Below are 26,089 nucleotides of genomic sequence, written 5' to 3' on the forward strand. Positions count from 1 at the left end.
AAAACCAACATTTTATTATTTGCTTTTAAATGCAAAATGTGTAAAAAAAAAAAAAAAAAATGAAAAAAAAAAAAAAAGTCCAAATCTCAAAAGACAAATGATTAGTGGGAAGAGTTGTTTTGAATAGAACAGACAATATTTCTAGAAACAATATGTCATGACCCAAGTCAACAGCTTATGCATTCATTCTCTTTTTGGGACACAACAACGGTGAAGAAAAGCATTAAAATAAACAACTTTTTACAGTCTAGACTGAAGATACCACATGTGTATCAGTTTGTAATAATAAATACCTCATTGTGAGGAAAGAAGAACCTTTGCCAAGGGTATACAGGAAATGTTCCTACCATTCAATATATAGAATAAATATTAGGTTCCACTTTAAGACAACCTAAGTCCACCTTAATATCCATAGCTGTCTGTCTAACGAGACACAATCACTATGAACGATAACACAGCACTTTAACACCATTGTGACTTCTCTACTGTCCCATTTGTCCCACATACGGTCAAACAGCAACCTCAGTCTTTGCTCCTCAGATGAACGGGGTGTCATCAAAGAACGGTAACCTCAAAACATTCGTTATCCGATGCCCTTAACACGCAGCATGTTCTGTACTCATTTGGCTGTCGCCACGTCTGCAAAGAGACAAGAAGAACATAAAATAAAGCTCATTTCAGGTGGTTGTAGCGACATATACAAGGCATTTGCTTATTGGTAACAATTTATACTGAGGTCAAACATTCACCATTAACTAGCTGCACATTATCATGCATATAAGTAGCATTTTGGCTCTTTATTCAACATTGTAAAATACTTCTTAATGCCTTATTCTGGGCACTAGAGGGTTAGAGTTATGTTATTAAGATCGTAATTCATATGCAGTAACTTCCTTACAATCAATAATTAGGATGTTTTTGAGGGAAAACCAATAGATAATGGCCTAGTAGTTGTAGAATATGGTCCTGCATAATAAGGCAGTGCTAAGTGAAATAATGACTAATAAAAAGCCAATATGTTACTAATGCATGCTAAGCAACTAGTTAATAGGAATATGCACCTTTTAATGATAAGAAAGGGATAATATTTTTCAACACTGAGGTTTCACTACGTGAAAATCATTTCAAGGTTAATATTTGATCACTTTCCCAATTTTTTTTTTTTTTTTTTTTTTTAGATCATGTTAAAGTTATTGTTTACATGCTCAAAGGTCAACAGTGATTTGGTTTGCAAGTGAAAAATCAACATGGGCTACAGCACATGCACCGATGGTTTACCTTTGCATGCGTCATAGAGCTGTAAAATGTTTGATGTAAAGTTTGTTATTGAATATTAGCAACACGTTGACCACACAGTAAAATGCATATTGAAGTCTGAAGTCTCTGAAGATACATTAAGGTCCTATCGTTGTACATTTTCTGAAAAAGTGTCAGTGTAGCACCCAAAAACTCCACCATGTGTTCTTCTTTTTTGGGGGGTAAGTGTATGTCCCTTTGGTCCTCACCTCATTGTGTGGTATACAGTGATGGAAATCCACCATTTCTGAGACTAACTTTTCTGATCTGGTTGTGTAGAGTTGTCTGGGGATCTGTGGAGATAGAAAGTAGGCAGGCTCAGTGTTTGCAGTGTGCTTCATTAATATATCATACCATACCAACCAGGGGCTCTTCAATCAAATAAGCAGATGCAATGTGAATAAAAGCAACACAAGGAACCTTACAGACAGACAGATCTACTGCAGAGGATTATACCTACAGATGCTAGTGCAGAGCTCACTGTTAAAACTACACAGCTTTTGTTGGATTTGGCACAAAGCCTCTTCAAAGTTGTGGATTGTGTGTTCTTGAAAAGGTCTAAACTGTGTTTGATTCAGCGGAGGAAGGCATCTGAGCAAACACTGACCTTGATCTACATGGAATTACTATGAAATGACACGCAACAGTTTCAAACATTGTTAAAGGAAGATTAAAAGATACATCAGACAGTTTGTCAGCTTTGATGGTGAATATACAGTTCTCCATACAAGACAAAGATGAAATGGATGGAGGATGAGAGCAGCACAACAAGACAATTATTTGCTGAGCGTATTAGTTGACATTCCTGGAGTTGAAGGTTTGAGGTTAGTTAGTTTAGTCTTTGTGCTATGCAGCACTTTGTACCTCAATGCTCAGGTGTATATTTTCAATTGACGCAAAATGTTCCTGTTCAGACTGTTGGGACTGTGAAGAGGCAGAACTCGAAGCATACGGCAATGTGGACACTTGAGTTAAGACACCATCATCATTCTCAAATACGGGGTTCACCCTCAAAGTATTCTCAAAGGCATAAGGAGCAAGGGTGTGCCTACAATGAAGAGATGAGGTGAAGACACATCACAAGTCACCCTGCAATGAAAATGGTTAAAAATATAAATGATAAAAGGGTTTCATACTTACACCAAAGTGACAGCCTTTCTGGTATTTATACATTTCTTGTTAATGAAAATCAAAATGCCAATGATGGCACAAACAAGGCAGAGACTTCCCACGAGGCAGGTTACGATTAGTGAAGGGTCTACCGGCATTGACACCAGCTCGTTGCAGCGCTCCCCATGGTAGTGCCAGTATTTGCCCACAGGGCATCTGAAGATGAGAAAAAATATATACTGTGAGTTAGAGAGATGAAAGAGTTTCACTGGTCCCACTGTTTAATTCTTATTTGGGCATTCAAGCAAAACTTCTTAGATTTTGAGTTAGCTGCTTTAGAGTTGGCTGCCAGACAGCAATGATAGCCGCAAGAAACTAAGAGAGACATGAGCCATCGATACATGCTTATTGTTTTTTCTTCTGGGTGTGATAGCAAAGGTCTGTTTTTCAGCAGTCAGCTCTCGAATCTTGAATGACCCTGAATGCACCACCAAGGAACGGTTTTCAATAATGTACCTCAAGCAAGCCTTTGCAGGTTACAGTCGTGAAATGAATGCAAAGTAATGGCTGATTGACGGAAAGAAATTTGTAGAAGCTTTTGAAGCTATTGTAAATACACCTTCTCCATTTAAAAAGAAACATCATAAACATATTTCATATGTACACTTACACTTATGCTTTAAACATGCTGAGGTCATGTTTTTTTCATTCGTCAGCTTTTGTGTACCTGCAGGTGGCTCCATGCCCCGGGATTATTTCACACATGCCTCCATTCAGGCAGTAGTTTGGCTGAGTAATGCAGGTGCTCTGACACGGCAGGCCATCCACGGTGCTGTAGCCGGGGTCACAGAGACACTCTGCCTCATCAGTCCAACTGTTCACCACGCAGCGTGAAAACTCATTGCAGGCCAGGAACTTACAGGGGTCTGCTTGGTCAGCTGAAACCAACAGAGGTGAAGAGGAGGAGCAGAGAAGGAAGAGAGGCGATGGCTCATTAATATTAATGCAGTGTCCACATGTCTACAGACTCAGGGCAGAAATTAAAGGCCATTTTGATTGATGTGAGTGAAGGTGTCTGCTTTCAAAAGGTGTGTTTAATGAGGTCACATACAGTCGTGAACTCTACCGAGCAAAAAGATGCATTAGATTCCCAGTGCACGTCTCCTACAGAGTGATTTTAGGTCACAAGAGTGATCATATTTCACATGCAAGGACATTTCACCTGGTTCTACTTCTAAGGAGCGACTGTCAATCTCAATGTCGAGCCGTTTAGATGCTGCGCTGCAGAAATCCTCAAGCACACAGTGAACAGCTTCTGTGACGTTATAAGGTACCGGCTTGTCCAGCTTCATCCTGCTGTTTACCACAACGCTGCCGTTCCTGAAGTTGAGAATTTCCAGCTGCTTAAATCCAGTCAAGTTGGACTGCAGATATGGCAGAAGCTGTGGGGAAAGAAGAGGAAAGCAAATTAATTTAAATTTAATCAATGAGTTTTCTGTTCAGATAGCGATCAGTGAGAAAATTTGTTTGCAGCAGAAACACTGAGCAAGTGTTCCTGGAAAGCAACACTCAAGCAAGCTTTCTTCTCACAGGGTGAAAAGGGAATCATTCTTGATCTAAAGAGGACAAAGATTTCCACTTGGATGATTAGGTTCATGAAATTATGTCAGTGTAAAGTGTCAGTAAAGACCTGTGTCCTCCTGAGAGGACGACCAGGACAGCATGGATCACATTTACCTGTGATTTTACTTCCACAATGATAGAACTGAGGTTGTCATAGCTGATTGTGAATTATTCAGGTCACATTTTACAGTGTGAACGCTATGAATAGTTCGTAATTAAATTTTGATGCAAGCATGAAATCCTGCCATTACTGTGCTGACTGTGTAATTAGATCCAGAACAGAATTAGGTTTAGGTTTATGAGCATTAGTACATGAGAACACAGAACACGCTAATTCTAGTCACTGAAGAGCCTGAGAACACAAGATGAACAGATCAGACACTTAAAAAAAGACTAGCATGACTTTAAAGCAATCTCAAGTCCAAAAGAAATCTATCATATATGCTGTTCATTGAAGACTTATGCTGGGTGCCTAAAAGATAGCATGCATGCTAACGCCTATTGTTGGGTCAAGCAGGCTATCCATCATCCCACTGACTGTACAGACCTGAAAAGCCCAAACGCAGCAACTAATAGTTTGTAAAAGAGTTCAGACCAGAATCTTTGACCTTATGACATCTGTTTTATCATATATCAAGTATTATGCCATAGAAATGTGAATATTTGGCGGGAAAAGCCTTCACCATTTCTGTCGTCGCTCTCTGGCTGTGCAGCACCACAGTAGCCCACACATCATCACCAACACCTGGTTTACAAACTATCTGTGCAGTAAAAGCACATCTATCCAGCCACATTAACTCAAAACAATTTTCCACAATCCTGCATTTAAAAAATGTTCCCACAGACTCAAACTTGCAGCTTGGATACCTGAGAAACCAATCTAAGACGATGGGCTGATGACGGTAGTGATATTAAGGCGGGGAGGAAGTAAACCAGCTCAAGAAATGGACCTGCACCAATGCTCATCGATCCGAAGTGTTCTCCTTCCAGCTAATTCACGTTCACTACAGACGAGGCAAACATCAAACAGCCACAGTGTGAGAGGGAGAGATTACGATGCTTTAGCTGGCCTGGCTGTCGAGCGGGAGATAAGAGGCCTTAAGGAGCTCTGCTCTGATCGGGTTACTTCACTTATCACTGGCAGACAGTTTACTGAGGGCTAGTTCCCTATAGCTAATGGTCTCTGAGAAAAGAGGGGAAATGAGGGGGTCTTACACCTTGAGCAAATGGACGAAAGCCTGCAGTACAAGCGTACACACGGCGCTTTGGTCATCCATTTGTCTCAGTCAAGTATTACATGTACACTGTAGATTAGATACCAATCTGTAGCTCTATTGCTCTCCACATAAGGTCAAAGCCAAGTTCTTTCACAACAAACCTCAGTGCTGTATTGTGGACTAAGGAAGAATAGTGATATTGTAGATCGCTTTCTTGCCCCTACGCAGCAGATCTTTGTGAAGACATGTTAACAGCATGGCACAAACACAACCATAATTTCAGTCTTTGGCACAATCACATATGCTTCTCTGAGGTTACACATGTATCTACTGGTTCTTGTTTTGGAAAACCTGATGAAACATCCCTGCTCTGATGTTGAAAACAGAATATTATGCTGCCATGAAAATGTTAAGTAACATAAAGTCATTCCAACCTCCATGTCCAATTTTATTGGTTGCTTCACAAACCAGTAGGTACAGGAGTAATGGAGGTGTCAGGCAAAGGCAAACAGGGGGAAATGCAAGGCACTGGGGGCTAATGGTTCGTATATATGTATATACAGTATACATATGAGAGACAGTGGACATACAATATCACAAATGGGGTCCAATAGCCAACAAAACATTCCACTATGTCCATTTAAATGGGCCTTAAAGGGAATGTATATCATTTGACATTCTTCATTTCTGTTTTCCAGTGATATAAAACCCAGCCAGTTTTAAATATGTGCTCCCTCCTCTGCCTATATAGCCCATTTAAAGGAAGATGATTACTATTCCTAATGGAATAGTGACAATAGAGAGTAGATGGTCAATACTTACCAGTTCAAACGTCTGACCACATTTGTTTTGCCAGGAAGCTAAATACATCGATAAATGAGGAGAACTGCAGAAACCATGGTTTGGGCAACCATTAAATATTGGAGATGGAGTGTTATTTTCATTATTGCTTTTGATTTCTGTCTGTTATATTTATGTATTTATAGAATTTGAGTTGATGTGTCTCTACTACCTCATATTGTATTCTCTGATCTGATGCAGACATTGATTATTTCTATATCTGCCATGAAAATAGTCCAAAACTTGACAGGAAAAATTCTGTCAGAATGCAAAATCAAAAAAACTTGTATACTATTATCATAAATAAGGGAAAATGATTAATAATTATAAAAATATAGCACATTATCAACTTAACCCAGGAGGCTTGTCGATCTCTATCAGAAATCTAAACCCACATGACCCAGTAGCTCATATTCCCTTTGCGTCTTGGCTTTGCAACGAACACACAATCCAATTTGTATCAATGCACCTCCTCAGTTAGATGCTGAGGCCTTTACATAACACACAGAGCGCAGGGCACCTCTGAGCGAGCCTAAAAATATGTCTTCTCTGTCAACCTGGGGGTAAGCCTTGAAACTAAATAGGGATGTCAAGTGATGCCTCTAGCTTTGATGTTCGCTAATAGGTGCAGGTTTAAAGTGACAGAGCCCTCACCTGCTTGCCAGCAGCAAATGCAAATTTAAAATTCTTATTTGGAGTAAAACAGCGATGCAACCTTTTTGCCAGAACAAATATGTGCATTGGGTTTACACACAAATGCTCCAAAACAAACTTCGACCAATCTGTGATCTATTTTATTCAGTGTCTCGTTGCCTGCAGTAGGAAACACAAATCGTATCCTTAGAACAAAGCAGATACAGTAATGCTACATGCATACAGATGTTCACACAAACCTGACTGATGTCGCACTAAGCAGATTGGAACCATTAATAGCACAATGTGTGTGGTGCTGGAACTGACCAGAATTACTTAAAGCTTCTTACCACAAGTCACAAACCTCTGAGTCCTACCATGACTAAGGCAGACCCAGGTCTCATGATTCAGACTACCCTGGGCTAGTTTCCACTCCAGCATGTACAAAGCGATACAGTTTTAGCAACACAAAATACAGGTGCATGACTTTCCTTTTTGGTTTACTAAGCCCATTATCACATTGTTCTGCTCAGCATCGATTCATTTATTTATTGATTCACTCTGTAAGTTTATCTTTAAGGCTTCAACCATGCACAAACACACAGGTCAATGCTGTCACACATTAACAGCAAATGCACAAAAGCAAATGCAGGATTTTGTTGGTGAAAAACTAACTAGCCTCACCAGACTTACACTGTACACATTAACACAAACTTATAGTCCCACAGCAGATGGAGAATTATCATTGCATGCTCCATTATGATACAAAGCAACTTTGACAAGCAGCATGTTTATAGCTGTTCAAACCAGAGACCTTGTCTGTACAAAGAAAGGATAACAGATGTTTTGCTTACACTGTTGTTCTTCAAAGGAATAATTTGACAGTTAGGGAAATACACTCATTTGCTTTCTTGCCAACAGTTACATGAGATGATTGATTTCACTCTTGGGTCTCTCCACTTAATATAATGCTCAATAATCCTCTTGCGGCCAGTTAGCGTAGCTTAGCATAAAGACTGGAAACACGGGGAAGCAGTTTACCTGGCCCTGTCCAAAAGTAACAAAATCTGTCTTCCAGCACCTCTGAAGCTCATTCCATTTGTTTAATGAAAATGAATGAAAATGACAATTTGTGATGTTACTGGGCCTTTACTTGGACAGGCATTTCCTGGAGTCCTAGGTTGCCTGGCAACCAGTGGCAACGCAAAGAGTTTAGAGGTGCTGGTAGGCTGATTTTGTTACCTTTGGACAGAGCCACAATAGCTTTTCCCCCTTGTTTCTGGTCTTTATGCCAAGCTAACCTACCTGCTGACTCCAGCTACATATTGAATGGACAGATATGAGAGTGGCGATCTAAAGGTGTGTCCACACAGAACACAGAATACGAGGTAAATTCTAAATCCGTGAATGCGTACAAAACTGATGGAAAGACACGGATGGGAGCACATAGACACAAATTCGACCAAGGTGGCACAAACTGAGGTGGAGACGCTTCCGTATGAGATGGAAATGTTTCAGCTTGACAGAAAGATTTGCACTTATCCCTTTATGAATCTAGTGCTAATCAAGCACATTTGCACGAATATGCGAGACGAACATGCCCTTTGCTTCTCTATGCAAGAAATATGCGTATTTCTTGAAATGCTGAACTATTCATTTAGACCATTTTGCATGTTTGCCTGTTTTGTAAAATATTTAAATTAGCAAAAAGTAGCACAAGCCTGTTTTCATTTTGTAGCCCAGAACATTGGACAAATCCTTTGCAGACACAAATTTTACAAAGTAACATGAGTCACACACAATCTAAAGAGTCCCTGAAAAAGCCAGAAGCTTTGCACAATTCAAAAAATTAAGGCCAAACGCACAACAACAAGCAATATTAGAGCCAGAACAACAGACATGAGCAGGTGCAGCAGAGACGTCTAAAGTAAGCAAAGCAAAGCTCCAAACTAAAGCTGAGTGTTTCAGAAATGTAAGGTGCATTCAGATTGTTAGATACTGCATTCTGGAAAGGTTAGTTAAGTAGACTGATAGAAAGGTCATGCTCTCTCTGAGGCATTGGAGATGTAGTTCCAATATGGAAAAAAAAAGAATACCGGTATGGAGGCTAAAGTTGTCTGTCTCCTAGCCCCAGATTTACTGGAAGCTCCAGGGTTTGGCGAGTTTTTGGACCCAGAGTGCTGTGTCTAAGTGAAACAGAGCAATTCTTTATACTGCTGACACAATGGCTCCTCTGAAATTAAAGCATTATCATACTGCAGATTTGAACAAGAATTTGGCGATTGCTTAAAGCCTTATCACACTTTGTAACATTTTTAAAATATAAAAAATATATATATCTAAATTTATTATAATTTACTGTGAATTTGAGGATTTAATAAAGCAGCAGTGAGGATAAGGCTTACTGCAAAGTGCATCCTCACTTGTGCAGGGCAAGAATTAGATTAAGCACCAACTAGACAACTAATTTAAGAAAATGTCATCTGAAACCTCATTTTAACAGTATATATTACAAATGAAGCAAATATGCGAATGTAGCGTGCAAAATCATGATATCCAGCACAAAAGCTTGTGTACCTACCAGCTCAAGAAAGGTATTCTCCAGTGATTTATACTCTGGGGAGCTCCTGTTGAACAGGTCATCTGAAAACATCATGTTAGTGACCCTCAAGCTAAAGAAAACCACTAACTCTTTGTTCTTATCCACTACGGTCATCAGAGGGGTGCTGGCTTGTCTCATGGCCGGTGCAGCCGTGGATTCGTAGGGACGTTCGTCAGACTCTGAGGGGAATCCACTACCGCTCTCTTCTTCCAGGGGTTCGGTCACTTCCACCTCCGTCCCGTTCTGACTTGACCCTACATCCTCTTGAATGTTGGAGTTGTCAGGAGGCAGTTCTGTTGAAACCGAGGTCGCTCCAGTGTGCCCCCCACTAGCTTCATCTCTGTCCTCGGGGGCTTCGCCGCTCTCTGACGGAGATGGCAAAGGCTCTACACCTGTTTCTGGTTCAATGCCTTGGACGGCATCCTCATGAGATGATGGCATAGAGACTGGGATTGCTGCTTCTATGACAGATATCTCAGTAACGGTGGGCCCTGTAGACTCTGGTGGGTAAACCTCAGCAGGTGGATCAGTGATTTCTTCCTCTGGTTGGATGTCTGGAGTTGCCAAGGGAAGGTCTTCATTTGATTGCTCTGGATGTTCCTCAGGGACTTCATCAGCAGGTTCAGGCTCTTGTAAAATAAATGCGAAAAGAAGTTTGTGTATAATTGTTATGTACATGTATGATTGTAATTTAGAAAGGACATTCGTGCATCATACTATGTTGTTTCAGCTAATAGGAACCAGAACCCATTATATCTCACTATTTGATGATCAGATTACAAGTTTGAGAGCTCTGCTGTTGCTGCTGTTGACCACAGCCACCTCTACTCCAGCCATTATGCTATGTAAGCCATGTTAACCTCTACATTGACAGTTTCCCCATTTAGTTTCTCTTTTACAGTCATTGCTCAGTCTTTTACCAGAAATCAGACTTGAATATTGATACCGCTCTCATGTTTGTGAGCTTTGCATGGAGCTAGACTCAGACAGCGATTAGCCTAGCACAGCATAAAGACTGGAAGCAGAGGGAAACAGTTAGCGTCACTTTCTCAACAGCTCAACAATACTCCAACCAGCACCTCCAAAGCTCAATAATTAGCATATTTCAATCTTGTTCTTTCAATCGACTCACAAACAGGAATTTTAAATTACTTTTGGGGAAAAATCATCTGTAAGTCTTTCTTGGTGAACAACGGCAGAGTGCAGTTAGGCCTGCTCTCTGAGTTGGAGTCTTGCCGTCCAAGTGAGATTGCAAGGCAACTAGCGTCTCTGCTAACTGTTATGCTACACCACGTACCTCCCCACAAATCTTTTTTACACAGCTGTATGTCAAATTAAATAGATGAGATACAACAGGTGAGGTGCTTTAGTGGTGGTAGTAGGTGGAGTTTTGAGTTCGGGAAATTGCAAGGCTAACTTTCTGCTTCCAGTCTTTATGCTAAGGTAAGCTAAGCTAAGCTAGTCATCACTGGCTCTAGCTAGCATGACATGAGACTGGTATCAAGCTTCTCATGTAACTCTCACAAAGGAAGAAGTTCTATGGCTTCATTTCATACGCAATTCCCCCAGAATTCAGCTTGACGAGCCTCACATATTTTGGATCTTTGGAAACTCCACTAGATTTTAAAACAAAGTTCTGCAGGTTTGAACAAAATTTGGCTGCACAGCATGAGTTTGTAATGATTCGAACACCAGCAGGCTGCTGCTGGTTTATGGGTTTTAATATGATGTATTACTTTAGCAGGGGGAATCTCCATGTGTAAAACTGAACCACCAAGTCTAATTGTAATTACTATTAAATAATTTTTAGTCATTTCTTTCTTTTGGTTTAGTATCATCCACTCAAGCTTACTTCTGCTTCTTACTTTTATATTAAGGATGTGTTTCTTGTATATACCCCAACAAGCTGTCCCTGTATTTGTGTCTCCTGCCCATAACAACAGTGAGCTCACTCTTTCCCACCATCAGCAGAATCAAGACTTAGAAACCAGACCATGATGGCAAAGTGTGGGTAAAGTTGCAGTTCGATCCTGAGTTTCTTCCTGTTTTCTGCCAATAGCTCTCAGTGTCTCCACACCGCAATCTAATGTTTGGTCAATCAATAAAGCTTTAAGTCTTGTTTGAACGTCAACATCAACAAGTTTGAGAATGTGCCAAATTGTTGAATTTTAATGTATTTCTGTCCAGTTTCTGAGGCTATATGGAAAGTGGAAACAAATTTCCTTGCAAAAGGACAAATAAATCTCAGTCTAACTTAATCCTGCTTCAACCTTACCATCTGTCACACGCTCTTCAGGCTCAGCCTCACCTCCCTCCTCAGGCTCGGCTGCTGGTATCTCCTCCACCTCTGGCTCTGCTTCCTCTTCCTGTTCTGTGATAGTTTCCAGTATAATGTCTCCGGGCTCCTCAGCAGTACCCTCTGTGGATTCCTCTAGTCCCGCCATTAAAGGAGTCTCATCTGTGACGGCAGTCGTAGCTTCAGGGAGAACATTTGGGATGAAAGGCACAAAGGTGGGTGTTTCTGGTTTGACTGTGGAAGCTTCCAGAGAGTTTTCTATCACTGCCACAGTGGGGAAGAAACTTTGGGTGGGAGCAGTGTCCAGCGTAGGCGCCTGTGTGGTGTCGTCCTCAGAAACAATGCTCTCTACAGGGTTCATGCCGAGCTCCGCAACTGGATAAATTGTGGTCACTGAAAAGGAAGAGCAAAACATTTATACAGCACTAAAATCCTTTTCTGAGCACTAACCTGATATTTTATTCAGGTAAACATCAGTATGATATTAGGCTTACCAGCCTCAAAGCTGAGTGTCTGTATGTCCAACGGTAGTGACGGCTCCTGTTTTAAGGCCTTTACGATGATGTGCTTCAGTTTAGGAGCATTCACATCCTCATCTGTCTCCGTGTCGGGCTCCTCAAGACCTTCAGGATCATCGTTGAGCTCTGTTTCTCCATTAAAGACCACGGCGTAACGCACAGACACATCCTCTGAGCTGGTCAAGACAACGAATCATGTCAGAAACCCTCATAACAGGCAGACCTCACTGGTAATGGATGTCTGCAAAGGCAATTTCTGAGTCGTTGTATCCCAAAAGAGGATATTTTTGGGGATGTTATAGTTTCTCTTGAGACTTGAGTCATAAATTGCTTCAATAAAAGCCACTTCAGGGGGAAAGTATAAGAAATTTATGTTTTGAGTCTTATTTACAGTGTTTTGTCAAAATCAATCAGTATTACAAAGCACAACCAAAGTGCCAAAACTTAAAAAAGAAAAAAAAAAAACTTTAATAAAACTTGATTCAACCCACCGATATCCCACAACACGAATTTCTTTGAATCCTGGAAGTTTTTCAAACACATGAAGCATCTATACAAAGAAAAACAAGATGTTAAAACGAAATAGCTTTGAAAGAAACGTGAGCATTTTCTGCCCAGTCATTCTGTTCTGCAGTACTGGGCTTTGCTGTTCTGTAAAAACTATGTGTCTCTATGTTAAGTGATTTTAAAACTAAAGGATTAATGCTCCTTTACATCTTAGGTAAATACAACTCTCTACAAAACCCACTGAATTATCTAAGACATGCATTTTCACTAACCTGACTACAGCTGCAACAATTGGTTGTGTGATTGATCAGTTATTCAACAGACAATTTTAAGCAAAAATGGCAAACAGTTCCTATTTCCAGTGTTTCAAATGTGAGGAGTCCATGAATCTCTTTGTCATACACAACAGCAGAGTGAAGATCTTTGGGTTTTAGTACAGCTGGTTGGACTAAGCAAGATGTTTTAAGATCTCCTTGCACTGTGGGAAATTGTAACAGGTATTTTTCACTGTTTTAGTATTTTGAGTCATCGAGGAAATTAAAGAAAAATCATCAATAAAAAGTAATTTTTAGTTGCTGTACATGTGTGACTTTAAAGGCTGTTTTGCAGGTAAGGGACCTAAATGAATGACTTAGAGGCAGACAGGTTATATTAAAATTATGCAAGAGGGGGAAAGCAGGCAAAAAGTTCAAAACAGTAGACATATGGACATAACAAGCAGATAAAAAGACAGCTGAACATTAAGACAATGGCCAGACAGATGAGCAATGTCCTTTATAGATGCCAGGGAGCAGATTAGGGGATTGGGAACAGGTTAGCATGTGAGTGTAGAAGTCAGGCGATAGCTAGGGGAGGGAGCAGGCTCTGAAATATACTGACAAACTGACAACAGGTGTGACAATGCAAGTGAAATTAAGAAATTTATAAAAAGAAAGGCAGCAACATGCAGATGCAGAGTCTGGCAGGACAAAACTGTGACCAACCTGAAAAAATAGGAGTGTGGTGGTTCATTTCACTTAATTCTTACATTCATTTCTTTAAAAAAGAAATGATATACTAATGGTGTTTCAGCAGTAGAAGTGATTCTTAAGCGCTCTGGTCAGAGTCTGAGTCAATGCCTTCTTAGTCGGAGATAATCTATATGATTAGATCTTACTATTTCAGGCTTGTGGTCATTTAGGAGTCTTACCTAAAGTCTCTTGGTTGCAACCTTAAAGCTGTTAAATCAATCAGGGTGAGTTTTACATCTCACTAGGCCCAAGAAGCTGGCAATCACGTTGATCTCACTGTAAGACATCTTTCATGATATAACACTACTGTCAAAGAACGCTTCTGAAGGGAAGACTATAGGCCGAGACAGAGGAGGATATCTTGTTGGCGAAGATGTTCCAAGTGACAAAACAGCTGTTGTGATAAATATTTGGACCACAATTTCAGGGTTTAATTTGCCTCAGTAAGCTTTTAAAACACAGCATTGTAATCAAGTGTGTGTTTACAGAGAGGTAACACAGGCACCTCAGAGGACGGCGAACATTTGCTGTGGGTCTGTAAACCCACACCTGGCTCTCACCTTGTCTGTGAGCTCTTGTTTCACGTCACTGTACTGCAGAGCCTCTGGGTCCCTGAGCAGCTTGCTGTATACCGGGTCCACGATGGTGACACTGAACTCAACGATGTACACCTCATAGTTCTCTTTGATCATGTTGGGATCTTCTTGGATCTGGCAAAGAAAAGTTAGATGACCTTGTTATTAGACTGGAACCATTCAAAACAGTCGAACACGGTTTTCTGTGGTTAGACTTACCACGTCTTCCTCAGTTGGCAGCAGAATCAGTGGGGGTGTCCAAGTGCCTGAGACAAAACAGCAACTTGCCAGTTAATTTATGATGTTAATATGAAAACGTGTTGCTTTCATTGAATGTCAAATGTTGAGTATTGATGCATTTAACTCACACTCCCTTCCTGGCTCTGGGGTTCCAAGAACATCTCTGGAAATAAAAGAAGATATTTGGAATTTAGTTATACAACAATAATGATTTGCTGCAGGAAATGTTAGAATCTTAATGCTTAAAATCAACATTCATGTTTATCTGATTTCCCAAATATTCCTTTTTCTTTGCTAGTCTGAATGTTTTGAGCAGAGGTATTGATGTTGTAGCTCCTCGGATGCTTTCATGTTTACAAAAGAAAACACTGATAATTATTCACTGAGTATTTACCGACTAAAAGTTTCCTGTCAACACATTTTTGTTTAAAATTGTATCCAAAAAGAAATGACAGCGGACACATGCAGGAAGCACAGAATTTAAGAAGAAATTCTGCACCTACCCTTCGATTTCACCTTGCTCAGCTACTCTCTGGAAATAAGAAACAGGAAATCAGCTTTCACAGATTTACACTGAAGACTGACAAGAAAACAGCCACACGGTCTGAACATATTGTGATTAAAGTGGACGGACAAAGTATTTCGGTCGTGCTGGTGCTGGACTCACTCGGGCCACCATGTCCAGGTGCTCCTGAGAGCTGCTGAAGTTCTGGGCCAGGTCATCCATGCAGAGGTTTTCATGCTGGCACGTGTAAACCCAGGCTCTGTACTCCTCTGAGTTTGGGACTCTGTCCAAGAAGATCCGGAACGCTTCCCAAATCGCTTCCTGACAAACTGAAGGGATATCACAAAATAAGTATGTCACAGCAGTCACGAATAACTCTGAATATATGCCACCATCATTGATCCTGCATGTGTTTATCTATAAGATTACCTTATAATTGCATGCAGCTTTACATATGAATACACAGCACATCACAGTGTAAAATGCCACAATGCTACAATAACTCACAAAATATGTTTAGCATGATGTGATTGGGACAGCATGCAATGTGTGGAGGGCCTGTTTCAGTGAATGTCCATGGCATTTTTGTGAATATTAAAATCATGAGCACACAGACCCCTGAAGCTATGGTGTATTTTATCAGCCTCTGTGGGGGAAACAAGCTCCACACCGTCCAGTGTCTTGATGTGGGGAAATTATTCTCTGACAAATTCATTTCTGGAACAACGTGACTACCTCCAATACACCAAATTAATGTGCCACGTTCTAAAATCATATGCCACAGCAGCTGCCGTGGAACAATCTGAATTATTAAGCACTTGGACCAGCCAAGGTGTCAGTCTATGCCTGTTAAATCATACACAGTCCACCTGACTTGGTCAAAGGATATTTGCATATAGCGTCATTATATCACTCCACTAAAAGGTTTCAGTGCATCATTTGATGGCATCATATCAATTTCCCCCACCTGTAAACATTGAAGATAAATAACAAGTATTTACAATATTAAGCTACATGCATGTGCAAATTCATTAATAAGATTTAGAGAATGATACACATTTGAGCAGATTAAAATATATTTTTTATCCTCTCCGCAAAAAGTTCCAAATGCAAAAAACATCAAAGCAGACAGCTGTTTATCCAGCTGCTGAGACATCTCTGTTTGACTAAGTCGCAGTCAATGTTAAATGAAAGGCTTATTTGGATGTTCAGTCATAATTTTGCTCAAGTTCATTTAAGCTCACATCAAAGTCAAATACTGGACGCTTCCTTTTACCTCTGAGTTTGTAATATGCCCGATGGCTGCTGATGACTGCCTTCACTGTCTCTTGGGGACACACTTTGACCCCTGTGGTGAGGACCGCTGACCTCTTCGCCCGACGTCCGTCCTGCTCCTGTCTGACATTTGTGGTGTGTCTGATCGGCCTGGAAGCTTCTAGAAAGTGTCGGTACTTCACATCCCTGAGTCCAGAAAGGCCGTGATCGTGAAGGTCTGCAAGAGCGGTCAGTGAAGTTAGAAGTTTAATTGATTTTGATTTTTACAGTTTTCAGAGCCACATTTGAGTGAATGACATGAGAGCACTTCATGATCAGTAGCTGAAAGTTTGTTGACGTTGATGTAAGTGTGAGATTTGCAGTGTTTCTGTGGATAATTGTTTTAATTAACAACTGATGGGCAACAACATAAAGCCAAACCTCTTTGTAGGAATTCCTCTGTAGTTAATGGTTAGCATTACTTCTGTTGTTGGAGATTGTTTCTTTGATCGTTGCAATATAAACAGCTTCACAATGGAATTACTTATAATATAAATAATGGAAAATCTTCCTCTTACATAACATAAATGTATATTGATTTTTGATGACATAGCCATTAAGTTAAAAGATATTGCCCTTGACCTTATGAATAAAAATAAAACCGCAATTACAAATAGTATTTGCCAGCAAAAAAAGCAAGGACTTGTTTTAAAGGGGCACTCCACCAATTTTCCACACACAGATCAGTTTAACTGAATTCCAATATATTCAATAAATCTAATTAGCTTCAAATAATACTCGAAAGTGATGTAACATACTGGAATGATAAACATTTTTTCTTCAGCGGTAGCTCAGACCAACAATATTAAGATCAATATAGTCATGTAATGTAGAGAAGACAGATTGCTTGAGTCTGCTGGTAAGGTTTATTTAGTAGGCAGTGTGCAGTCAAAACTGATTGAGCTTGTAGTGGGCAGCATGTTGGTATGCGATTTTGAGCACAGCCCTAAAGATTTTAACAGAAAGCCTGTCTTATGACCTGGGGTTGTGGACTTTGTAAGACATGGCTGTTAGCCAGACACGGTGGGTCTAATGAAACACGCTATCGAGTTACATTATAGGGAGTACAGGATGCCATGTTTTCACAGTTTTTCTTTTAAATCTGCCTCTTTCTACTCCCCCAAAATGTGCAAATTTAATGGATACTTAATCCAACAAGTTACGTAATAGCATCTGTCCAGCCCTATTCCTGGAAATGAACTGCTGCTTGCTCTGCTGCTGCCTATACATAAACGGCATCTGGCTTTGCAGTGAAAACTATATTATACATAGAGGGTCCCTGAGAGTCTGTTTTGGGATAATTTAGCAGAAACATGTCCTGTGTATGTATGATTTTGTGTCTCTTTATGGGGCAATGAATCATTTAAGCCTTTAAATACACTGTCGTGGAAAGATGTCCAGACCCTGAAGCTTTGAGGTGCAAATTTGTGACTGGAAACATATCATTTTGAATGCTGGGAAAGTGCACAGACATGTTGAGAGTTTTCTCTAAGGACCAGTCGGCTGAGACGCCCATGGGCGATTTGACCCACGTTGCATCACCAAAGCTGCTCAACAGTGTAAGGATGAGTTTGTACTGGGGAGCTTCCAGGAGTGACTACCCAGAAATGCACACATACATCAGAAAAAGGATACAGTGAACCTTAAAGGGATTGAAATGAGGTACAGGTGGATACCCATGTGATTTTAGCGATTATCAAAAACAATCCTGCCACATGAAAAGGTTCAAGCAATAACAGACACAGAAGGAGCACATTTCCATAAATGATATCACTGAGATGCTGCACACATTTTGAGGAGAACTGCCCTAATTTTTTGTTTTCTGAAAAGAAAACAAGCTCAGCCCTCCCGGTGAGGCATTACAGGAAGGTAATTCCACATCATTACACAAACCAGTGCGCCATTCTCCAACACAGTCACCCCATTGAATAAAAGTCTTTTAGAAGAAAGGCACTCATTGTGATGCCAGGTGGCAAACCTCAGAGGACTTTTTAAGACAATAAGCCAGGATTTATGAGCCCCAAAACACAGATCCGAGGTCATCAGACCCAAACACCAAACTGTGCCTCCATTGGATTAGGGAGCAGAATGAAGGTTTAAGAAGAATAAAAAGAGCAAGTGAGTGAAAATAATATAATCACTGTCGCATTGGCTTCAGAAATAAACGAGATAAACAAGACAAGTGAAAACACTTTGTACGTTAATACTGCATCTGTACTACGAGTCACGCTGTCCAGCATGGTGGTCCAAGAAGAAGAACAACACAGGAAGAGTCCACAGGGTGTCAAGCACCATGTTGAAAGCTGCAAGTGAGTGTTCTTGCATTTGCATGAGTCAACACAATATTATAAACACATGAACAAGCTAATGCAGTGCAACACATGAGCCCTGTAAAATTAACTAATACATGTAGTATTACACCAGTATTATCTGTATGTGCATGAAAAATAAAAGAGAAGTGCTGAATTATTGATTGTTGAATGATGATAGAGGCTCGTGATAATAAGCTTAGTTTATGGTCAGAAAATTAACAAAAATGCCCAAAAATGTTGGATTTGGGTGATGATTTGTTTGCTTTTCCTCATTGTAAATGATCGTTTATAACTTTGGGATTTTCAACTGTTGGTCCAAAAAACAACAAATTTGTAAATATCCCCTTGAGTCACGGGATTTAACTCTATTTAACTTTATTTATAATATTAATAATAATGATGTACTGCATATGTTGGGTCTCAGTGATTAATGTAGTAACATATCATTGTACCCAACTTATAGTATAAATCAACTCAATGGTGAGCTCTATGGTCAAAACATAATGCCACATTCTTATGTGGACTTATATGACAGACAGTAAACATGATGCACTATACACAGAGAAACTGAAAACAGCCATTGTAGTATTCATAGCAGATGCTAATTTGCATCATCCATTCGTCGAAGGGCTTGTATGACATTAAGAGGCTGAAAAAGTGAGGTAAAAAGAAAGTAAAATGAGTGGATCTCGCAGCTCTGTAGTCTGTGGATGTACTTGCAGCGAGGCTGAGGAGCATTTAAAACAATGAAACACAAACTCTGCATAATGAAAAATTAAGCTTCCAAAACTTAAATCTTAAAGGTGGCAAAGATGGTACCTTGTTTGTATTTTATAAGGTTTTAAAGGCCTGATTGTCACTCACTGGAAGAATATGAATGAATTTAGAAACAGCAAGGCACAGTCAAATGTCAAACAGTTTCTATCATCTTGAAACAGCTGAGGTTAACCTTAATTGTTACACAAATCTTTTTCGCGTGACATTTCAAATATAACTGCAAATCTAAGATAATCCCTGAAACTTCGCTGCACAAAAAAAGGTGCAAAAAAAACACAAGGATTCATTGATGTTTTGCTACGCATGCATGTTGGAGCAAGAAAAGAAAAAAACTGTGTTAATCGTTGTATTACACGTAAATAATCACCTCTACAATGACCAATATTGTTTTCCTCAAATCCAAATTTGGCCTGACACCAAGAATATAAAATATAATGTGGCCATTGATGTTTCAGCCAGAAGCTTTTTGGGATAGTGTTTGTCAGGCAGCTTCCACTTCCACTCCACTTCCAAACATTTCAGCAGCTCAGAAGGTGGCCTGATATTTAGCCGCATCATGTGTGTTTTCATTAATGTCACACCACCAAAACAACATTTGAATGGGTTTATCGGGACTCGGTAAGCTTGAAGCCTGACTTGCACATGCAGAGACACGAGGGCCTGAGCGAGAGGAGGGAGTGGTTGAGCGGGCCTTAATGCCCAGTGCAGCCGCAAAAAGGCCTCACAGCAGAATTACAAGCCAGAAAAGATTAGCATCCTGCGACAGTGGGAACAGAATGGCTTTTGTTTCCCTTTAGGATAATGAGCTCACCCGGGCACATCACATTGAACAAGACAACCAGTGCGGACACAAATGTTATCACTGGTGAAATGATGCTATCTTTCTCAGTGAACGTCTATTATATGTCTCTGCCCATTTAATTCATAGTGAATATTCATGACCTTCAAAGTGGCTTGCTAGCTGCTTGGCATTTTTCTAAAAATCAAAGATCTATTTGAGGGTGAGCTAGCATTTTGTAGTTTGAGTTCTTTAAATAGCAGAGTCACACAGACACACCTCTAACTGGAAAACCCTGCTGCCCTTGAAGTGGATCACCACCCCTTTAAGTCTCCTGCAATGCAGTAGAAGCACACTGATAGAAAAGCTGCAGAAAGGTCTTTACACCAAAGGATAATTTGCCATCAAGTAAACTCAAAGGGATGTGGACAGTGACCTTTCCTCTTTCATATTCCAAATTTGGGCCCTTCTTGGGCAGTCTTAAAGGGCTAGATTGTTGTAACTTTGTTCAGAGAGAGAAAGAGAGTTGTCCACTTAAACATGCAACTACTGAAACAAACAGCATCTCTTCCTCCAATCATACTACAAAGGCATGAGCTAAAAGAAAACAATCTCAAACATGTTAACAGGAAAGCTCAGCCTCCCCACAGGATTCTTACCTTTGATTCGACTTGCTTGGAGGGTAAACAAACACAAAGTGAAGAACAGTCCTGACTTCAAAAGCATGATGGGCTAATTTATGTGGTTTTCAAGCCTGAAGTTGTCATTTGTAAAGAGACTGTTGCAAACAACAATGAAATCCAAAATCTCTTTATCTTGAGTCCATTAGCGGAGTTTGCAAAAGTGTCCTCATTGGTGCTGACAAGGTCTTCAGCTTGTTAGGAGGGAGTCCGGTCCACTCCTGTGCGTGCTCCAGATCAGTTCTTCGGCGGCGAGTTAGTTCCTGGATGCTGTTGGATCCCTGTGGACAACAGAGGTGGCTGCATGGATGGATGAGCAGAGGGAGCAAGGGAGGGAGGAGAGGTAGAGGAATGAGAGGCGGTGAACTGATGGAATTTTGGCTCCGGAGTTTCCCTCTGGGCTGTCAGTGTGACAACAGTGACAAGGTTAAAAAAGCAGGCTCCGTCCTGAGTGTAATCTCTTTACCTTCTTCTTGCTGCTTGTAATCCCTGTGGGGCCACGTGGCCGCCCGGCCTCATCCTGTTAGCCACCTTCTGGACCCTCATCTGTCAGCTGAACAAACTTGGGCATCTTCCAAGCAGCCAAGACCAGATAGCGACTCCCTGCAGTCGCCCCAAGTTTGATCACTGATGCCCTCTTTGTGTGTCAACCTCTACACGTCACTGTCCGAATGCCAAACCCTTCCTCTTTTCTCCCTCAGTCTAAGTTCCTCCTGCCCGAGTTGAGTTCCCACAGCAAATCCCTGCCTCTCAGGCAGCGATTCTGGGTGCCAAGGGAGGTCAGGATTTTAATTTTGTTCTGTACTGCACCTCCAGCTGCCAGTCAAACAATGTGCCTCATTCTTACTTGAGCTGCACGGCCAAGTTCAGGCGTCTCTTCTGACTAAACAGTGCAGGGTCTGCATCTAACCCCGCTCCTTGCTTTCTCCTGTGTTTTGGCTGTTGGAGATGTTTGATCCTCCTCCTCTGTTATCTGCAAGTGTGAGATGGAGGACAAATGAACTCCACTGAGGGTTTTTTCTTGCTCAATTCGTCGTTGATAAGGCTCTTCTTCTTTTGACCCATACAGAGATATTTTGAATTTGACAGATGACTCAGGATCTGCTCCTCTACGTGTCCTTTCTTCTCTCTGCAGCTGATTGTGAGAGACAGGGAGGCATGTGTGGCCTCTGGTTGCATAGTATGTCAGGGTGGGTAGGCTCCACCCTCACCTCTTTCTGTGAAGAGGATTAGCCACACTTGTTGGTTGTTAACAATTTGCTGCAGTAAATAAACCACTTCAAGAGCAACATAATCCATCCAGGCAGTTTTCTGACACAGTAATCTGAACCTTGAATGAATGACTGTCTGTGCACAAAACAGCAGTGTTTTTGCCATGTGGGGGCAGAACTCTACAGTAAATCCAAACTTCATTCTCTTTTTAGTTTTGTTTTAGTCACCAGCTCTTTGGCTCTTTGACTGCTAAGTGTTATCAGCTGTGCTCACCAGCTCTCTGCTAACTTTATTTGCTTGTTGTGCTACTACTCACGATTGGTAAGATTACTGAGACGTATGTTTTGCTTACCTTCTTGGTCAGAAGTCAGGGTCAAGGTAGATACCAACTTCTGCAATTGGTAGAATTAATCATATCAGCAACACTCAATGTCAAAGAGGAGTGATCACAATATAGTATTTACTGTAATCTTTTGTCGCTTTACATCTGGCCCCTCCAGTATATGACCCTGACCCTAATCCTTCAGGATTAGGGTCAGGGTCCCAGATCAGGTTTTCCGGCCAATCTTAAGTCAAAGATTTTTCATTCAGGGTGAGGATAAAAAATAGATCAAGTTTAAGTCTAAAAGAAGCTGACACTAATGCAACATTGCTGTTGACTTTTAGCATCATTTATGCATAAAAGCAGCCGAATCTTGTAGCTGAGTCTTGTAGATTAATAATGTATTTTTAGTTTCACTGTATATTCATGAGTCACTTTGCTATTTCTCCCAAGACAAACAAATGTTTGTCAGTCTCAACCACGATTTTATTCAGACAACCTTGACCTTCTCTCACTGGCTGATGACTTGAATCATTGTCCAATTAGAGGGGTCAGTTTAAATTATGCAACACAGGGAAAGTGGTACTTGCCATCTGTCAGAAGGGGTTATTTCATTAGGGACGAAGGGTGTCTCTGGCTGGCAGGGTCTGGCACAGCAAAAGACACCTCTGCTGTTACATCCATCATCTGTTGCTATTACAGTATGTAAGAGTGCATGTGAATGTGAATACCTGTATGTGTGCTTGTGTATTTGTCGCTGCCATTTCGCTGTCATTGTTTTAATGTAAAGTAATAATTAATTTGCCAGAAAATGGCATGTTAAATTGTCATATAGAGGCAGACAACTCAACAGTTAAAGAAGCGATATATCATGCTAAAGCTAGCTGGAGAGATAGCCACAGCTACAGCTGGTTTTAGCCAACGTTAAAGATAAAAACAAAATCCACTTTCCTGTTTTTCTCAGCTAAAAATATTCATTTTGATGAGCAAATATCTCGGTAATTACCTAAATGAGGCGGCAGAACTAGCTTAATCAAATCATGATGGAAAAAACACAAGATAAACTTTTGCTAATAGTAACTAGCTAGCAAAGTAGCAGCAACTGACAGGCAGACAATACAGAGGTAGGCCACATCCAGTCCTTACAACTAAGCTATCGTCAAAATTAAGTTAAATTGTCTACATTATCTGCATTTAGGTCTTACTGTATGTAGGTTTTATGCCTGTTAAATAGGTTCCTAAATCCAACATTTTATGCCCATTTTACTATGTGTGCTGTGCGCTGTAGATCAGTGAAGCACAATAAAACCTGAAAAGATTTCAGTACAACATAGAAAAACCTATTCATTTATTTCCAGTGAGGCTTCAGCTTGTAACCCTCCTTTTTACAGCTGAGAAAGATGAGTGCCTCAGGGCTACAGTCTAATATTAGTCATGTTTGTGGTAATGCTCCTCTTAGGGAAAATCCACTCTGGGCTTATTATCAGTGTGATCCACTCTACTAAACCTGGAGCAGTGAAAGTGCCATTGGCAGTGTGAAGACTTAGTACCTGTGCCAACATCAACTCTATGACCTGGTACTAGAGTTCATACATGAGGTCGTTCTTAGTCTACTAATGTGTGATGGAGATCTATGTATAAGTGTAGCAGCCTTGAGATGCTGAACTTGAACCCATTAACACTCCTAAACACATATCAATTGCTGCATGGACATGTGAATGCTGAAGGTCAGTTTTGTCCAAATTTATTCATGGGTAATTATCAAGATTTAGATTTAGATTAGATTTATGTGCAAGGGCAGTAACATATCTGAGATGAGGAGGGCTCAAAAGAGTGGAAATTAAAATAATGAGTTTGAGGCCTGTAGGACAAATTTACACTATCTTGACCTGTCCTCCAGGAAGGACAAGGTCAAGGAAAAGGAGGATTGCAGGGACTGAATGAATTGCTCAAGGAAACTTCACAGGGGCAGATGTTTTTTGACCTCTGTGTATTTTTTTTCTGGTTATTTGGGTTGAGTGACCTGGGGGGAGTTTAGATTTTACAATTAAATACTTTTACAGGCTAATTACTGTAGGCCTATATTTAAATGCATCCGGCTGAACTTGACTACTGTTGCAGCAGGAAACAGTCAGGGCACTAATATCAATATAATGCTTAAAACTAGACTATGTAGTGTATTTTAGAGACATATACTATTGTATTTCTTGAAATTCCCTTTGCATCCCAACAACAATCAATAAATCAAATGCTCTGACAAAAATCTGAATACAAATCTGTGTATCTGTGGCTCTTGAAGGTCTGTAATAAACCCATCCTACCATTTCAGTTAACTTAATAGAGTACTAATACATTGTCATTGTGATGTTGATATTAAGTGTTTTCTTATATGCGAATGAGACGTGTAATATAACATGTAAAGTTATATTATCGGGTTTAAATCTGGAAATATTTGATCAAACACTAAGTAAACAAGCCAAACAATCTTTGCAATGACCTTTGATACTCATTGCTTATTGATAGTATTGATACTCATTTTGGACATACCCTAATACCCCATCTATGAAGGGCTGTTTCAATATCTACACCACATATTCCTGGCCATTAATAGAGGGGTTTGAAACAGCATTTAGACTTTACTGGGGAATAAATGTTCAGGAAATAGATTTAGTTTACAGTTAACAGGATAAATAATAAATGAAACAATGAAGAGGTGAAAGTGATTTGGGGTTATTTGTGACCTCAGTACTTCTACAATCCTGGCTATACAGTCCTGCTTGTGCCAAGAGATTAATACTAGGTCAAGTGTATTACAGAGGGTTAAACAGCTTCCCATTCATGACCGTGTGTACCACTGTGTGCCAACAGAGGGCAGCATGTTGAACTGTCCTGGTGGGAGGCAAATCCACAACTGTTTGAAGTCAGCGAGGAGGAAACGCAGATACACAAATAACTTATTCACAAATAAATGTGTTATTTGTCAGGCTACTTTTGCCTAAAACTCATGACCCTATTCTACTTTCTAAAGACTCGTTAAAAGGCATATTTTCAGAAAATGTGGAAATAAAATATTTCTGCTGAGTAAATGAATAGAGAAATTTACAGCAGATGGATCATGTTGTCAGGAACTGAGAGCAGTGCATTTCAGTGTTTCCTTCGCTTTATACAGTAGATTTCTGAGAATCTGGAGGTTAATGATTCACATGAGTGTGTGTGTGTGTGTGTGTGTGTGTGTGTGTGTGTGTGTGTGTGTGTGTGTGTGTGTGTGTGTGTGTGTGTGTGTGTACGTACACGTGCGCGCAATATGAAATCCATCAGTCCTTTTTTTCTTATGATAGAAAGCATTTAAAATCTTAAATGTCTTCCTCCCACCCTCTGGCAGCCACTCACTACTGTTTATTTTGCTGAGGTGTTAAAAACCAACTGTTTGAGACTTGAAACATGCGAAAGTTTCAAGTGAGTATTTTCTCAGTGTCACATTACGCTGTGAGTGTGGAATGCTGACATGATGGTGACTGTGATGGATTAGCGAGTGTGCAACTTTAAAGTCTGATTTTCATGATATGCATAAATTAATGGAAACCAAATATTCTCTTGGTATGCAACACCATGCTGAGTTGGAAGATGATCAACAATAACATTAGAATATTTATTTTGTAATGAACATGCTGAAAGCTGCCCTTTAAATGACTGCCTGACTCAGTTAATAGTCAGTTCCCTCA

At 40.3% G+C, this 26,089-nt stretch overlaps 2 protein-coding genes across 7 annotated transcripts in view; both read right to left on the bottom strand.

Annotated features, from left to right (window-relative positions):
• The window catches only part of LOC139341967 (sorting nexin-14-like), a 97,176-nt gene that overhangs the window by 19,015 nt on the left and 52,072 nt on the right, over window positions 1-26,089 (bottom strand). The window lies entirely within an intron of this gene.
• On the bottom strand, window positions 76-21,236 carry impg1b (interphotoreceptor matrix proteoglycan 1b). 6 transcript variants are annotated; one of them, XM_070979270.1, is made up of 19 exons: window positions 20,813-21,236; window positions 16,249-16,464; window positions 15,135-15,301; window positions 14,971-14,999; window positions 14,596-14,630; window positions 14,447-14,493; window positions 14,213-14,362; window positions 12,627-12,685; window positions 12,112-12,311; window positions 11,597-12,010; window positions 9,301-9,950; window positions 8,816-8,905; window positions 3,629-3,848; window positions 3,134-3,344; window positions 2,437-2,622; window positions 2,161-2,344; window positions 1,506-1,589; window positions 1,279-1,297; window positions 76-639 (listed from the first exon to the last, which is right to left on the bottom strand). In XM_070979270.1, exons 1-19 carry the CDS (start codon window positions 20,877-20,879, stop codon window positions 620-622), a joined length of 3,048 nt encoding a protein of 1,015 aa, XP_070835371.1. In that variant the 5' UTR covers window positions 20,880-21,236; the 3' UTR covers window positions 76-619. The 6 variants fall into 6 exon arrangements, 5 of the variants coding, with proteins under 5 accessions (XP_070835371.1, XP_070835370.1, XP_070835369.1 ...); XM_070979269.1 differs by lacking the exon at window positions 1,279-1,297 and having other exon boundaries at window positions 11,630-12,010; XM_070979268.1 differs by lacking the exon at window positions 1,279-1,297.

The sequence above is a fragment of the Chaetodon trifascialis genome, chromosome 14 (genome assembly GCF_039877785.1).
Source record: "Chaetodon trifascialis isolate fChaTrf1 chromosome 14, fChaTrf1.hap1, whole genome shotgun sequence".
Classification (NCBI taxonomy): Eukaryota; Metazoa; Chordata; class Actinopteri; order Chaetodontiformes; family Chaetodontidae; genus Chaetodon; species Chaetodon trifascialis.

Coding starts and splice junctions, on each gene's coding strand:
- impg1b (XM_070979268.1), bottom strand. CDS start 20,879: ATGCTTTTGAAGTCAGGACTGTTCTTCACTTTGTGTTTGTTTACCCTC. Junction 14,363..14,446: donor TGCCAACTGAGGAAGACGTG/GTAAGTCTAACC, acceptor TTTCTTTGCCAG/ATCCAAGAAGATCCCAACAT. Junction 12,312..12,626: donor ATTCGTGTTGTGGGATATCG/GTGGGTTGAATC, acceptor TGTCTTGACCAG/CTCAGAGGATGTGTCTGTGC.